General features: G+C 45.5%; 2 protein-coding genes across 2 annotated transcripts in view; both read left to right on the top strand.

Moving 5' to 3' along the window:
* The window catches only part of plch2a (phospholipase C, eta 2a), a 73,913-nt gene extending 69,173 nt beyond the window's left edge, over positions 1-4,740 (top strand). Inside the window, exon 23 of the mRNA XM_071538042.1 lies at positions 1,826-4,740. Within this exon, the coding sequence (XP_071394143.1) occupies positions 1,826-3,510 (1,685 nt within the window). The 3' untranslated portion in view covers positions 3,511-4,740. The remainder of the gene's footprint in view (positions 1-1,825) is intronic.
* A 3,147-nt stretch (positions 4,741-7,887) lies between these two features.
* On the top strand, positions 7,888-15,578 carry LOC139660004 (glutamate receptor U1). Its single transcript, XM_071538043.1, has 9 exons — positions 7,888-7,962; positions 10,649-10,680; positions 10,997-11,176; positions 11,731-11,954; positions 13,430-13,527; positions 13,859-14,076; positions 14,290-14,509; positions 14,658-14,908; positions 15,004-15,578. The coding sequence occupies exons 1-9, from the start codon at positions 7,899-7,901 to the stop codon at positions 15,100-15,102; spliced, it is 1,386 nt and encodes a 461-aa protein (XP_071394144.1). The 5' UTR covers positions 7,888-7,898; the 3' UTR covers positions 15,103-15,578.
* The last annotated feature ends 999 nt before the right edge of the window (positions 15,579-16,577 follow it).

The following is a 16,577-nucleotide window of genomic DNA, read 5'->3' as shown; positions in this document are numbered from 1 at the left end:
GGCTTAGTTGATGGTAGATGGGCACTGGGAGTGGCATCATCATTTGTGTTTGTTTATGTTTGTGTATTTGTGTTTTCAGACAATTCTTAATTGGACACTAATTGAGACACTGTAGATTTGTCTTGAAGGAATAGTTCACCCAAAAATGAAAATTCTGTCATCATCTACTCACCCTCATGCCAAATGAAACACAGGTGAAATTTGTTAGTCCATATAACACACAGGGAGGCTGCCAGCACAACTTGGTAGCAGCCTTCTCCAAAACAACTGAAGTCAATGGGGACCTGTTCTTTAGAGCTCCAAAACAAAAACAGCCAAACAATGAATCGAAAGACCAAACTTCACCTGTGTTTCAACTGGCATGAGGGTGAGTAGATGATGACAGAATTTTCATTTTTGGGTGAACTATTCCTTTAATTGCCCAAATGTAATTCTGGCGTCGGGTATAGTCACTTCTGCACCCACAGGAAGTGAAGAATTGCAACCTAAAGGATCATCTCTCCCTCGAATATGAATGCCGGAACGTTTAGTAGGCGTAGTGCATGTAGGTGCAAGAGAGCAAGTTTTTCCAGTCGAGGAAAAGCGAGAGTCGTGCCCCTTACTCAAAACACAACATGTCTTGCAACATTACATTGCATTAGGGTCTATCAAGGCTGCTGTCTGTGGAGAAATTGGTCATCTCTGCCTCTTTGACGATGGATTGCTCCCGGTGTGATGGCTGAACATCGGTGGTGCAAACCTGACGATAAACCCGACATTTACCGTTTATCTCAACATGACATCATCTATGATTGGCCAGTTATTCTCAGGAATTTCTATAAATTAGATTCTTGTCGTGTAAGCGTTTAAAGGACAAATCCACCCTGAAACAGCTGAACACTGTTAAAACACAGCTGCGAGCAATGCACTTTGCAGTCCTGGGTCCAAAACTTTCAACAATATAAAACATCAGTGGTGCACTGCAAAAAACGTCCATCTTATCGAGTCATTTAGTCTCATATTCAGCCTCCAGACTTTATTTTTCTTAAACCAAGTGACAGATTGTGCCAGTGAGGTGAGATAACTCCACTAGTTTCCAATGCAGTCAGTCCGAATAAGGCAGATCACTGCACTGCTATCAAGAGAATGACTCTTGATTCTACAAAATTCTTGAAACAAGTTGATTTGCATTGGAAACAAGTGAAGCTATCTAACCCCATTGGCAGATTTCTTCACTTGAAGAAAGTTACGATTTTAGGACTCAATAACAGACTAAAATGGCTTGTTAAGATGGAGATTTTTTGCAGTGTCAACATCAGGTTTTGGTGTCGGTCCCTCAGAATTGAAGAGAACCGGCTTCTTTCCAGACTCACCGTTTCGTACCCGGCATTCAACAATCATACCGGGAGAAAGAAAGAGACACCGGTTTCTCCACCGACAATAGACTAGAATGCAGTGTAAATGACAACACAATCACAAAATAATTCCTGGAATGCACTAAACATCACAGATTGGTATAAGAGTGTCTGACAGTTGAATTTTCCTTAAAGCGTTAAGCTACTTCATAGAGTAACTTTTAATGTCTCAGTGATGTAGTGATTTGTTGTCCCCCATGATGAAATCAGGGGACAATGGATCGGCCCCAGTCCGTCCATTCATCCATCTGCCACACACAATATCTCAGACACCACTGATTTTGATGAAACTTTGTGGAATGATGCGTGTCACTGCTCCATTCTGACATTTTTAAAATTGCATCGATTGGCCCGAGGGGAGCGCTGTGTTTGTGTACTTCTCAGGGGAATGACATGTTCACCGTTGCCTTGTCCTCTTTGTCTTTCCACAGACTGTTCCACAGTGCAGAGACCAGTTCCCCCTCTTCCATCGCTTGCACCGATCTCTGAAGAAGCCAGGAACCGACGTCTCATTCGCTCCGCCTTCATTCCAGAAGACGAGCCACTTTCACCTCATTCCCCACCTCCGCCACTGCACTCACCATCCACAGCAATAATCGCGGCCTCCCCGTCGCCCGTTCCTTCCAACGGGCCGGTGGGCAGTCCTGCCAGAGTGAAGGGAGATTGCAACAAACCCCTCGCCCTTCCCAGGACCACTTCGCTCCCTCTGACACCCCTTCCTCCTCAGGGGCCACACTCCAAAACTGTCCCATCACAGTGCAGTCAAGACCCCTGGGCCAGCAAAGGCACGCGACCATCCATGGAGCACATACCAGACTGGAAGGACACCCTACGAACACCGACAGACAGGAAAAACGATATGGCAGAGCCTAAGTTTGACCATAGAGGGCGGCCTCCTGCTGTGGCTCTTCCCACTGAAACCCCTCTAGTCTCTGTAGCCCAGACAGCCCAGGCCAGGAGAGCACTTTTTAGCGGTCTGCCGTCACACACGCCGGTAAGGAGGGCCAAAAGCGAGGGCCACGTCCGCGCGGCCGCGGCCTCGGTCGGGCAGGGCCAGTCGGCGGTACCGGAGGTCTGCACGGACGCTACCATGAACGACCGCCTGTGGAGCAAGCTGGAGCCCGGCAGCTACCGAGACAGCATGTCCTCCTCCTCCAGCATCTCCTCCAGCGACACCGTCATCGACCTGTCCCTGCCCAACCTGGTCCGGAAGAGCCTCACCAGCCTGCCCACGGCCCCCTCCGACCCTCCCTGGGTCAGCCGCCGTCGCTCGGCCCCGGTCTCCCGCGACGCCCTGCGGGTCAGCAAGAGCAAGTCCAACCCCAACCTCCGGCAGGGCGAGTGTCCGGAAGACGAGCTGCAGCCCCGCCCCCTGCGGACGCCCCGGGACGCCGCCGCCGCCGCGGACTCGCCCGACAGGCCGACCCAGAGGAGGCACACCTGGAGCCGGCTCTACATGGAAGGGCTGAAGCAGTCGGCGGCCAGCAGCCCCTCCCCGGCGGCCGCAGCCCCCTCCGCGGCGGCTTCCATGTCCAAAAGCCTGGGGGACCTGACCTCGGACGACATCTCCTGCAACTTCGACAGCAAGTACCGCAGCATCAGCCGCAGCTTCATCGTCCGGCCCGCGAGGGACCAGCTCCGCAAGGGCAGCCCGCAGAAACCCCGGCCGCCCGGCGACCTGACCGAACGGCTGCGGAGGCTGACCGACGTGGAGCCCCTGACCGCCAGCGACTTCGCCCCGGAAAACAGGCCCAGAGAGTCCCAGGACGAGGCCGCGGACGAGCCCCTGGCGCGCAGGACGTCCTCGAGGAGCCAAAGCCGGGTGCGCTACATCGCGAACAGGGCCAAGCAGGCCCAAGAAAGGCAGAGGCTACAGGGCTTGGTCCAGGGCAGGAGCGCGAGCATCAGCCTCAGCGGTAGCATCAGTAGCGGCAGTAGCGCGAGTCCCATCGAGGAGCGGGGGAACCCCGAGGGGGCGTGCTGCGTGGCCCGGAGTCCCTGCACCAGTCTGGACCTGCTGAGTCAGCTCACCTCCCTGGGGTCCCCCTCCCCTAGACAGTCCCAGTCCTCCCCAGACCCTGACAACAATGAAGTCTTTTTCATGCTCAAGCTCTAAGAACTTGACTGACTGCTTTGGAACTGAGCGTGAGAGACACAGCTAGAAACTTGTTTGGAATACGATCCAGCTTTTCTCAAGTGGAAATTGTAATCTTTTCTTTTTCAGGAAAAGGAAAAGTTGTATATCTTCAAACTTGCTGCAGAAACTGGTTCATAATACAGACTATTTCTACATCTTCCAGAAAACTGTGTTCCACTGTATTAGTTATACATTACTGATTAACTCTTAAGGATGTGCAAGATCCAATTTTTTAACCAATGCCATATAGAAATATTCTCTTGGAGAGCAAAAGCATCAATTACAGCCCTGTCATCTGTTTGCACCAAATGTTGTATAAATGCCAGAATGAATTTAGTAAAAAAAAAATACCCTCCCCTAGGAGTTTTTATATGGCTGTTTAAGTTGATTGTGATCTACTCTTATGTTTTGAGTATTTTTATGGAACTTAACATGAGCATACAGTAGCAATAGATCACAAGCAGAGGACTGGATTTTAAATGATCCCATTCTTTTTATTTACTTGAACTGTAATGATATACTTTTAACTGATTAGAAAATTAGACCTGACTACTCTATGTTAAGACTTCATTATCATCAGTAGCCCAGCCATGCGCTAGCAATATTTTGAAAATGACGGCATTGTATCATTTTGAAGATTATGTACAGTTGGATGCTAAAAAGCAGAGGCTTGTCTCATGTCTTTGCTGCAAAAATAGGAGGGAATTATTCCTACAATGCAGGATAAAAGGTCTTGATTTTTAGTATTCTTTGTGTAGTGGATACATTGTAATTTGACTGAGCTGCCAATATTTTGCGAACCTTCCATATCTGTGGCATGTTACTCCACCAAGATCTTCTACTTTAAAGTAGCGGTAGAGTAGACACCTTACCAACCTTAGCCCTTTTTAAGTTGACTGCATGTCTTTTATGCACTGGAATATTTATCCCAAGGGTCTGCTTTGTTTTACAATGACTTTTTTTATATGAAGATTTTGTTAATATTTCCAACCTCTTTCCAGATCGTCTAATGGTTATGGGTCACTAGAGCATCATGTCTGAATCCCCGTGTTCTCATTGGTCTGTGGCAAAACGAGATGGGAATGACTCGTATCAAAGCACGTTTATTTGTAGGCCTACTGTATCGTTTGCACTGCCATGCCAGTTCCCCGTGCAACATTTTAGGGACAATATTTAATTCAAACCATGTGTAATTATGACCTGAATAAATCTCAAATGAATATTAATGCAATGCTTCACATCTCATTTGTTTCATTCACTCTTAATCGGTTGACTGTTGTCTCAGCGCTGAAACAAAGACAAGTCGTTAACAAACTGGGCATCCAGTTAAAATGAGCCTTACACAAGTTGACATGTAAAAGCCCTTGGCCCCGCTCTCTGCTCTAATTATGGACTCTGCTTGGGTCTGTGTTTACCAGCCATCACCTCTCTCAACCTCTCTGGCAAAAACCCTCCGGACCCCCTGCGGGAAGGGAGAATGTTCCAGAACAAAGATTTACGGCCGCACAATAGACGACAAGCTCAGTCAGTTGTTGAAGAAGAGAAAAACATGTTTTCAGTAATACTTGCCCACCCGTGAGTTTAAAAAGCATACTTTTTTTTTTTTAGGCTTTTTGTTTATTTGCTTAGACTCTGGAAAAAGCTGTTTACCTCCCATGTTGCTTTATATAGAATAAAAGCCAGTCATAATTAAGGTTTGACCGATGTGGGTTTTTGAAGGCCCCATATTTTTTGCATTGAAGCTCCTGATAGCCGATGTTTTGTGCTTTACGTTTGAACATTTTCACCCCCCCTCCTCCCCCATAGACCAGTGATTATCAACCTTGTTCATATCAAGGACCCCTAATTTAGTCCACATTAGGGCCATGGACCCCCATTTCATGAGATTTTTCTCTTCTCATATCCAAATCTGAGAATATTTTTATTGTTAAGATATGATTTTGTCCAGAATTCCATGACTATCTGTATTGTAGGTAGAGAGATAACAGTGAAACTATGATCAAAACAGTCATTCTTCTACATTCTCTAATTGTGTTAACTTCTTGTAAAAGAAATAATGCAGAAGTTTAACACTTCATCAATTTGCTGGGGAACCCCCCCACAAGGACCCCCTGGTGGTTTCCAGTCCCCACGTTGAGAACCACTGCCATAGACAGCTAGTGTAGTACTGATCAATCCTACAATAAATATGTAATCAAACAAACCGACGTGGACAACGGTATCTGGATCATATCTCATTTTTTAAGAAAAGGCCAATATCGGGCCCCATGTATCGGTCTAACCCTAATCACAATTAAATGTAAGTAGCCATGCAGCTATTCCATGCTTTCTCTGCTCACTGGCTTGTCAGTCAAAGGCCCTGGGTATTGTCAAGTCTCTGCTTTCCAGGCTGATGGCCACCTCTGGCGAGCTGTCAGACGCTGCCCGGCCCTCTTCCTCGCCTCTGTGGGGCTTTCTGGAGCGCGACATGCTCATTTTCGGTGCCACAGACTCGGGGGCCCCAAAAGCAACCCCCCCCACCCCCCCCCCCGCCGGCACACTAAAACACAAAAGACGGCTTCATTAGGATTCCAGGAACGCCGCCGACTCCCTCTTAAAGCCGTATTTATCTAGACGATTTGGCACGGCTCGGCCCCCTCTTCGGCCCGAAAACCTCCAGCCCCGTCGAGCACTTCGGGAGCCGAGGGGGAATGTTTTTGTCACCGAGGGCTGAATGCGGCCCGTCCCCCCCCCTACCCCCCCCCCCCTCTCGAAATGAAATCATCGCTTGTTTTTTTTTTAAAAGGCTTTGTGGAAGCGCACATTTATAGAGTTAAACCCATTAAACTCGTATAAGCCGGTATGATGGCGTAATTAACGATGTGCAAAAACTGTATAGTTAATATGAGATTGAATTCAATCTAATTTTCTGTTGTTCATATTGCAAGAAAAGAAACCCCTATTATTGGGTTTCTAATCTGTTTATAATGCATCATAATGCACTGCAAGCAATGTGTTCTTTTAGATTACATTAGGGACTTTTCTGTGAAATTGCTATCAGCTCATTGCACAGTTATTTTGTCACATTTAGAAAATGGGATTTAAAGAACACTTTGCTTACTTCCCACTGACCATACATCTGTTTGCAGGAGTCCCTCAGGGTTTGTCAGGAAAGAAAATCTGGCCCCGAAAAACAATCTAGCCCTCCACCACAGACGCCCTGGGACCTCCAGTCCATCCCCTCACCCCTGCACCCCCCGCTGGCTTGAGATGCTCTGTTATGTAATCTTACAAAAACAAGTATGGTTACCGTTCAGGAATGACTTCAATCTAAAGGTGGTAAAAAAAAAAAACGGCTTTTACTGGCCTCCAAGCTCTGTAGTTTGGTAATGGAATAATTTGAATTTAGATAATAGTATGTACTGATTCACTTTAAAAACATCCTGGTACCTTGTTTTTATTTGGGTTATTTCCCCGCCATCGAACGCATGGTATTTTTCTCACTGTGGATGTTGCACAACAGTGGAATACATCCGGCCAATAGTAATTTCATACACAGCCCTCTCCAAACTCTCCTTTTTCTCCCAGCCCACTTCCCAACAGTCACATGCTTTTTTTTTTCCCCTCCTTTTGAAGCCCTATCTCATCCCTCTGCGTCCACCCCCATATAAATCCCCCCTAGATTGTGCTGCGCCCGACCCTTCCCACTGGCCACTTGCAGGAGTTGTAGTAACTCTCATATTTTTGCCTGGAGTCCTCCCACTCACCCAAATCAGCAAGCTCAGTCAAGGTGTTTTTTACTCACAGTGCATCTAAGGTAAGGACACTCTTACTGGAGTGTAACTATTTTTCCAATTTTAACACGTGTTAGTGGTTAAAGTGAACTGTTCTTCCATCTCTGAGAAAAACTTTGAACAAAATATATGGCATAATTAAGCGTATTGGTAACACTTTACAATAAGGGTCACTAAGCTAAGGGTTAGTTCATGCTTAATAAGCATTAACTAACCCTTAATTAACAGTTAACTAATGTGTCTGGTAATCATTTAGTAATGGTGTTCATGTTAACTAAGGTATTAATTTATACATTATTTAATAGTCATCTTTATAAACTATTAAATAATGTATAAATTAATACCTTAGTTAACATGAACATCATTAGTAAATTACACATTAGTTAACTGTTAATTAAGCATTAACTAACCCTTAACTTAGTGACCCTTATTGTAAAGTGTTACCAGCACATCTTTAAATTTCAAAGCGTACAAGTTTTTATATGTTGCTCTTGGTTAATGTCAAGGTTAGATGTTTTTTTGAAATGATGACAAGAAGTAGTGCCAGAAAGTCATGATCATCCTCGGTGTCATTTTCAGGCTGAGCGTGGCATCATGAAAGGCTACCTGGCTCTCATTTTATGTGTGGCAGCACTGACTGCAGGTGTACACACTGCAGGTAAGACTAGTACAACACTACCAGCCATACCTTTTTGGACAAATATATTATCATGTTTAGAGTTTTAATAATAATTTTTTTTTTTCTTGTGAAGTATTTACAGAGCCTAGTCTTAACTCCGCTTATTCAATGAAAAGGTAAAGGAGCATCATTGGTGTATTGGTTTGCTATCAGGGTGGGAAATTAATTTGTCATATAGCCACTGTGTCTAGATTCCTAATTTCTACCAGCCACTCACATTTTTTTACCAGCCGCTTTTTAAAGTCAATGTCAAACGTGAAATATTGATACATGGTTTGACAGATGGTTAAAAAAACAACCAGTTGTGCATCTTGCCTTGCTTTCCATGTCGCCACTTCTCATTGATATATTGCTTTTTTTTATGGTAATATGATTTGTTAACATTGTATGGTGCCCGGGAGTGGTCATGGGAAGAAAAACAAGACATATCGGACGTAAACAGAAGGCAGTTTGGGGCTGTTAGCTAAAATGGTATAGAACCACTTGTGTAGAAGACTATGCTGATGATGCAACTCAAGTAATTACAATAATAACTGAGCTAAAACTAGCCTCCAGCATGTCAGCAGGCAGATTGGAGTTTTAGTTTTACAAAATTTTCTCGGAGCTAGAGCTGCTCTGGAGGCCGAAATAATCTCATTGGTTGATAATGTAAATCCTGTTTGAGTCTCACTGGGGTTAAACCTCAGTGGGCGGAGTCAAAGAACTATTGTTTTTCTGGCCAAGTGATGAAGCCCAGAGGAAAAAGGCAAGGCGTCGAGAGGGGAGGTCGCCTAACGTTAGCTAATATTTTGAAGCCTAGCGCTCTAACTGAAGAACAACGCAGAATGGCCTTAGCTAGTTATGCTGCGTTCCATTTACTTCGGAAGTCAGAAGTCGGAGCTGGGAATGACGTCACACCCGAGTTGACCGCATTCCAGTACAACAAGTCGGAAAACCAATTTTTTTTTTTTATTTCACGGGGTGGGGGAAGTGGGGTTTGCTCTAGCCAGGTTTTTAGCTATACTAGTTGATAACGCATTACGCGGTATTTTACGCATACAAACACCGTAGCAACATGTCCACAGATAGAAGTTGGACAGTACTATGTATACGACTGATTTAATGAGACACAAATAAGACAGAAATGCTAATAAACAGTATATTACTACAGCTTGAGGTGCGGAGCAGCCATCTTGGATTTTGAGGTCAGGGTTGGTGAGGTTCTTCCGACTTTCCGAGTCGGAAATCCGACTTCAGGGGGTGTTCCAGTTGAAATTTCCGACTGGGAACTCGGAAATTCCGACTTCCCAGTTCAAATGGAACGCACCAATAGCCTAGCCGACCTTCCAAGTTCAAACTACCCATACTAGCCTGTATCTAGGTAAGCTAGTTAGCTAGCCTTCGAACCATCCAAGATCATGAATGCCATGGTCATGAATTAATAAATGAAAAAAAGATGTAATTTATATTTTGACCTGAGTTCCTCCTTTGCCATTGAGGTTTAGCTCAACAAATAAGATAATTTCTGCCTCCGGAGCGGCTCCGCCTCCGCCTCCGAGAAATGTCTGTTTGATTAAAACCCCAATCTGCTGCTGGCAGGCTGTGGCTGCTCTATGGGAAAGGGGCGCACTCCAAAATCATTCTCCACATTTGACTCTTTCCCCATTGGCAGCTGGATGAGACTGCTGGAGCCCTATCAAAGTGCAGAGGTGGGGGGGCCTCGACTGTGGCAGCGTCCCATTTCTCACCAGTCGAGGCGGTGGAGCGGGGGGGGGGGATAATGCCTTGCTGTGGTCCACAAAGCACTGTGATAAATCAATTAACTATGTGGGGGGAAGACTCGGCAGGCAGGGCCATGAACTGACAGGCATCTCCGCAGCTCATAGGTCTTGCCATCTTCTCTAGAGGAGGCTGACGGGGTGTCATCGGCTTTATATGGGGGGATAGACGGGGGACAGGAGGGTGCCCCTGCACGTTTTCCCCCCTCCAACCCAACCGGGCTCGCTTTTGTATGGCAAGAAATTATGAAGAAGTGGCACCCCTGGGACCTCCGCTTATCCCCCCCCGCACCCCCCCGCCCCCCTTTCTCTGACCAACCCTGGCAGGGCATGTTAGGTCCCGCCGGACACGCTGCGAATGCCATTGGTCACAGTTGACGGCGAAAAGAAAACAAGTTTGAGAGTCATGGATAAATGTGCAATACTTACCAGACAGAGAGGGGGGGGGGGGGGTCTAGGGTTAGGGTTCTCCCCCTGTTCTGATTACATGGTGGGGGGGGGGGGGGTGCGAAAGGAGCGCCGGAACACATCTTTAGGGAAGGGTCCCCGCTTTGATCTCACCACATGGGGCTTAGAATGTTTCGTAATGTCCCCTCTGTTGTACCTTGCAACTGTCCCTTCTGTATGGAGCCCTTTTCACAAGCCCCCTTGGAAAAAGCACTGACAACAAGACTGCCATTGTCCTCCGCTGGCTTATTTACTCCGTGTGGCTGAGAGAAAAAACACATAGAGGGACACAAAAGCGACAATATGGGTTCATTAGGGTTTCAGGTCCCCCGCTTGTAGACATGAAACGAACGCGGCTCATCGGGCCAAAAGCAAAGAACTGGCTCCGGGTAAATCCTCTCATCTCGTGCTCGATTGCTTTGATAGGAGAATTTACTGAGGTGTTTGTTTTTCCATTCTAGACGCCAAGGAGTTATCCATCACCACTATAAAGGTATTCTTTCTCTCTCCCTCCCTTTCAGTGACTTTGCACAACTGTGAAACAGAGTGATCGTGCCTCAGCAAAGATTTAGTCCGTCAATAGGAACAACACGTCTTGGAATCCATACTTTTTTTGCACATTTCCATTCATGCATTTCAACTTAATATGTCTGAGTGTTGGAATAGTCATTTGATATATGTTTATATAACCCCCATTTGGTATATTCTTATTTATATCGTATTCTTTGATGTGTCTTTCATGTGTCTAATCTACCCTAAAGTCATGAGGCGTTTGAACGAGGCCGGTTTTTTTTCTGTCACCCCCTCAGCAAGACCCGTACACCATGTCCAGAGGCTCTGATCTGGAGGGCTACTGCGTCGACCTGCTATATGAGCTCTCCAAGAAGCTGGGCTTCAAGTACAAAGTCAACCTGGTGAAGGACAACCGCTACGGCTCGCTCGATCCCAGCGGGAACTGGAATGGAATGATTGGCGAGGTGATCCGAGGGGTGAGTCGCTCAGGGAAGAGGGTCGGGTCTACCACCTCTACAGTGATGTATGTGATATAGTCACTGAATACTCTCCATCTTATATCTTACATTGACCCTTTGCACTTGTCCTGTTGTCCATGTACCATATGTATCAATATGTACTGTGTAGGATTAGACCGATATATAGGTTTGCTGATATATGGGGCCAATATTGGTCTTTCATTAAAAATCAGCCAGTCAGCGACATCCACTGCTGACAATATAGTTTTTTTGGAAACTAATTCTTCATTTAAAGGCAGTAATGTATCCCAGATGTTCCCTTCAATAGATGTGGTGGGTCACCATGCCTTAAAGAGCTGCTAACCCTAAAAGAATTTCATTAGTCTGGGTGTCAGTGGAGAGTTTTAGTGTCCCATGATGGTCTAAATGCTGTTTCAGAGGCTTTTCCACTCTGCCAAGAATCAAAGTCTGGGAGAAAAAGTGAATTCTTAATATAATGCGTATAAGACGAGTTCACTCTAAAATATTGGAAGTGATATTGGCCTGATGTGTTTACCCGCATCATATATCAGGAGGCTGACCTGGCTGTGGCCCCGCTGACCCTCACGGCGGTCAGGGAGCAGTTCGTGGAGATGACCACTCCCTTCATGCAAACGGGAATCGGCTTCATCCTGCGCCGAGACTTGGCGTCCGACGAGAGCCACTTCAGCTTCCTGTCGCCCTTCTCCACCGAGATGTGGGTGGGCATCCTTATCGCCTTCCTGCTAACTGGCCTCTGCATCTTTCTGGTGGCCCGGTGAGTGCTTGGACATGCCTGACCATAGAACTTTAACTTGATCATGCAAAATGCTCAAGTATACCATATGTAAAAAATGGTGGTTTCCTTGTCATTATCCATGCAACAGCAAAAGCCTCTCGACTGGTAACAGACTCAAAGAATTTAGCACTGGTTCAGAAACACTGGGTGTGCAAAGTATATGAACTGGGCCAGGACAGGCAGAAGAAATTGTTCAGTAAAAATGACCGTCAAGCCATGAATATCAAGTTGCTCTAGGCAATGTCGCACTTTGGCGGCACCAACTGGCAGCGGGAGACCGTTGTTTGAATTTCTGAAAGTTTGATGAACTTGATTACCCTGAAATCCTGTCAGAATATGGGCACTCCTCGGTCCTAAGTGTCTTCTTTTTAGTGTGTGGTGGGGGTTCAGCCATCATTGGTGAGTCTAGATTTCTCTGGACGGAGTGCTCACTCACTGCTGTTTAGGAGACACATTTGTATTTTTGCCTTTAAGTTTCAATTTGTCACTTCCTGTGTGGAGAAGATTTTCCTGCCAGTGACCATACCCACACCAGGGGCCGGTTGCATAAAACACCCTACGTTTTCTCCTTAAGTATGACACTTAAGGCTTAATTTCTCCTTAGCTGAGGGACTTACTTAAGGGTGTTGCACAGAATCCCTTAAAAGGTTTCCTTAGGTAAGGAAAAAACATTAAGAGATTTTAGAGATTTTACAGCGGTAAAATTCTACAGTTTCCATGGAGACCGTTTGTTTGCTTGCACTTGCGCTTGTGATACCTGTTATCGCCTCACCTGTTATCGTCTTACAAAGTTGGCCTATAGATAGTAAAAAAATGGTAGAAGAAAAGAAGACAAGAACACCAAATTGGTCAGAGGAGGAAAAGATTATACTTCTGGAGGAATACAATAAAAGAAAGCACGTACTAAAAAGTAAATTTGATCCGCAAATAACAGCAAACAGAAAACAACGAATGTGGGAGGAAATTGCAACAAAAATTAATTCACGAAGTCTGGTGAAGAGGTCCATGCAAGAGGTCAAAAAAAAATATGACAACTTCTTCATTTATCGCCATAAACACGGCCATGTTGAGGTTAAGATAGAGTCAGAGGTACCTTAAGTTTTTTTCCTTACTTTGGTTGCTAAGGTCTTTTGTGCAACGGTTTAACTAACTTTAAGGGACTCCTTAAGTATAAGACCGAGATAAGGAGAAAACCTTAAATACTTAAGTGAACAATTTAAGGAAACCATAAGGAGAAGACTTAAGGGTGTTATGTGCAACCGATTTTATTTTAAGGAAACCTTAACTCAGACTTTAAGGAAAATCTTAACTTAAGGTGTTTAAAGCAAATAGGGTGAATCTACAACGTCTCAGTCAGTGGGGATTGTCTCAATCAGAGACACTCTTCTCTGCTGCAGCCCTTCATGAGTCAGGCTGATAAGACAGGTGACACTTGTGTTTCCCTGCATTTCCAGGATCAGTCCTACCGAATGGGCTGAACCAGAGACGGAGGAACACAGCTTCACCTTGCTGCACAGCTTCTGGTACATCACCGGAGCTCTCACCCTGCAAGGTAACGCAGCAGTCAGCAAAACTGAACCACAGGCACATAAAGACATTTTGCTGTCTGCTTCTGTACTTTCTCTCTCTCAGACTAAATATACTGAGTTGCATCCTTATAATTTTAATACTGGCGTGGGCAGCGGTGTAGTGGGAAATTAAAAGGTGGTGATCAAGCTGCCAATCATCACCAGGCAAACAACCATCAAATAGGAAATCAAATCAATTGTTGTTTCAGAACAACATTGATTTGGGATTTGTTTCCTTTAAAACATCTTCATGTAACTTACCTTGGTTTGATATTACTTAAACTCTATTTGCTCTCTGTGTCTTTGCCTTCTCAGGTGCTGGTCCTCACCCAAAAGCCCTGTCTGGACGTATAGTGAGCGCCATCTGGTGGGTGTTTGCTGTAGTCCTGCTGGCCTGCTACTTTGCCAACTTCAACTCCATGCTCCACTCCGACACCCAGCATGTCTCCATCAAGAGCTTCGAAGACCTTGCCAACCAGGACGTTCTAGATTATGGCACAGTTGAAGCTGGTTCCTCAATGTCTTTCTTCAAGGTACGTCCAGTAGTTCCTAGTCAGGATGAATGCCTAAAGTCCCTTGATATATACGGAATGGACAAAATAATACGACCACCTTCCCAATACGGACTTCCAACCCCTTTTACGCAATCTGTGTCTCGGTGTCTCAAGGCTTTAAACTCGTTCTTTAATCTGTCTATAGGCGAGTATGTATATCTATATGCATTTTTCCAATCTTTTCTATTCCAGAACTCCAACAATCCTGTCTACCGGCGTATCTACCAGCATATGGAGCGTAAGAAGAGCTATGTGTCCAACATGGAGGAGGGTATTCGCCGTGCCCAGGAGGGAAACTTTGCCTTCATCGGTGAGGCCGTGTCCCTGGACCTGGCTGTGGCCCGCTACTGTCAACTGACCCGTTCCCAGGACGTCATCGCTATGAGAGGCTACAGTATTGCAGCACCACTGGGTGAGTCCTCTGGGCCTGTCAGAACTTTTTTGACGAGGGTTAGCCAGAGATAAAGGCGTTTGCATTCGATTTTTGCTTTAATATCCTGCCTGACTTTTCTGTCTTTCTTGTCTCAATCACCCTCATCAACCTCCCGTTCCTCCGCCAGGTTCCCCGCTCGTAAAAAACCTGACGGTGGCCATCCTCCAGCTGAGCGAGTCCGGCGAGCTGACCTACCTGCGGAACAAGTGGTGGGCCAACAGCTGCGTGGGGGCCGACGGAGCCCAGGCCTCCGGGGCCCTGCAGCCCCACAACCTGCGGGGTCTTTTCCTCCTTCTGGGCCTGGGACTCGGCCTGGGGCTGCTGCTGGCCCTGCTGGAGCTGGTGTCCAAGGCCCGCGGCCAAGCCAAGGACGGCAAGGTAGGGTGGAGCAGTAGAGCAGTACTTGGTGTATTCACATAGCCGTTTCATCTTTGTCCATTTCTTCTGTTCTTCTTTCAATCTGTCCTCTGCAGAAATCGTGCTGCTCAGCATTGACGACGGAGCTGAATCGGCGTTTTGGCAGCGGAGGGGAGAGCGCCGACCAAGAGACCTCAGACAAAAGCAAAGCTTAAAAGGAAATGTTTACAGGCGAGCCTTCAACAGGGTAGAGTCCGAGAAGAGAGTACGCTCTATGCCTACGTCAAGAACTTAGGTTCAGTTCCAACAGATACAGTAGATAGCAGTCTATGTTTCATTAGTAGGACTCGTGTCTTGTACCATTGCTCAGTTGCAAGATCTGTGTTTTGTACCTCTTTCCAGGATAGGATAGGATCACATGAATTAGCATTTCCAGACTGAGCTACAATGTGTTAAGCCGCTACATAAACAGCAAGAGACCAAGGGACTTGTTGCTTCAAACTGCAAAGATTACTAACCCTCAGATTTGTTTAGTAATGACTTTTGTGCCGTGTTATCAAATATCTACGTCTCTTTTGACCCACCTCCCCACCCCTCCTCCCTCCCATTAATTATTTCTTCTTGTATTATAATAGTATTAGAATAGTGTTGGTTCACTTTAACCACTGTGTTTCCCAAATAAATCCCTCAATATCCCAAAATGCTCTCTTGTCTCATAATATGTGTCCTATCAGCTATACTGTGAGCCGGTCATGTAAACCAAGAAGTGTCGTCAGCAAACTACATTTTGTGAAGAAACTTGTGTTCATCTGTGTTCATATCTGAGAAAATCCCCATGCATTTCCCCCACTAATAAATACAAAATAATTTCACGTGAAAGTCTGGGGTCACATTCAGGGGCATAAAGAAAACAAAATCCCAAAAATACAAGCATTCAGTTTTACCCCCAGAATTCTATTCTTATCAGGGTGGAAAAGCCACCGAAACAGCATTTACACCATGGGACGCTAAAACTCTGCTGTAAAACCCAGGATCCTAAGAATAAGATTAATAACATTCATGCATACTAGTATGAAAGCTCTTTCTAGTTAGTTGAGCTGGTAAGGAGAGATGGACAAAACCTTGATCTGTATCAGCAAAGGAAAACCAGTTAAAGAGATGTAAACACCAGCATTTCACTACTTGCCTTTAATATTAAAGTACAGTGATTGTTGAACAGGCCTGGTGTATAAAAAAGGTGCATCAGCCTTGATCAGTGTGATGTCAACATGTCACTATATGCAATATGTTACCGTCATTATGTTAGTGTGCCATATTGTGCAATATGTCAATATGAGCTGTGTTTGTGCGTATGTTGATGTAGATTTTTGCAATATATTTACATGTTGTATGGGGAACACAAATAATTTGTTTATTGCTTACTGTGCCAAATGTTGATTTGTATGGTGGGTGGGACAGTGTGTTAATAAGTCCTTATAGCAAGCGTTCTTGCTATGTTGTCCATTATGTCTCAAAAGTGTGTTACTACTGCTTGAATAAATAATAGTAAATAAAGTCAATAAAAAGTACCCACAGACAGATACAGACAGACAGACATCACTTGCGCTACATCAAAGTGGGACTGCCCCTACGGTTGGTTGCTATAGTAACTGTTGTCAAGGACGCACTCCTGAGCAAAATGGCCGCCGTC

This window comes from Centroberyx affinis, unplaced genomic scaffold, assembly GCF_046629955.1.
Source record: "Centroberyx affinis isolate AG114_WGS23_722 - 3 ecotype Tasmania unplaced genomic scaffold, CSIRO-AGI_Caff_v1 ptg003189l_1, whole genome shotgun sequence".
Taxonomy (NCBI): Eukaryota; Metazoa; Chordata; class Actinopteri; order Beryciformes; family Berycidae; genus Centroberyx; species Centroberyx affinis.
This window is presented reverse-complemented; position numbering and strand designations above follow the sequence as displayed.

What these genes read in the sequence shown, in the direction of transcription:
- LOC139660004 (XM_071538043.1), top strand. Translation starts at nt 7,899, where the DNA reads ATGAAAGGCTACCTGGCTCTCATTTTATGTGTGGCAGCACTGACTGCA. An exon ending in CGGAGCTCTCACCCTGCAAG is followed by an intron (nt 13,528 to 13,858) that starts GTAACGCAGCAG and finishes TTGCCTTCTCAG; the next exon opens with GTGCTGGTCCTCACCCAAAA. An exon ending in CCTCAATGTCTTTCTTCAAG is followed by an intron (nt 14,077 to 14,289) that starts GTACGTCCAGTA and finishes TTTCTATTCCAG; the next exon opens with AACTCCAACAATCCTGTCTA.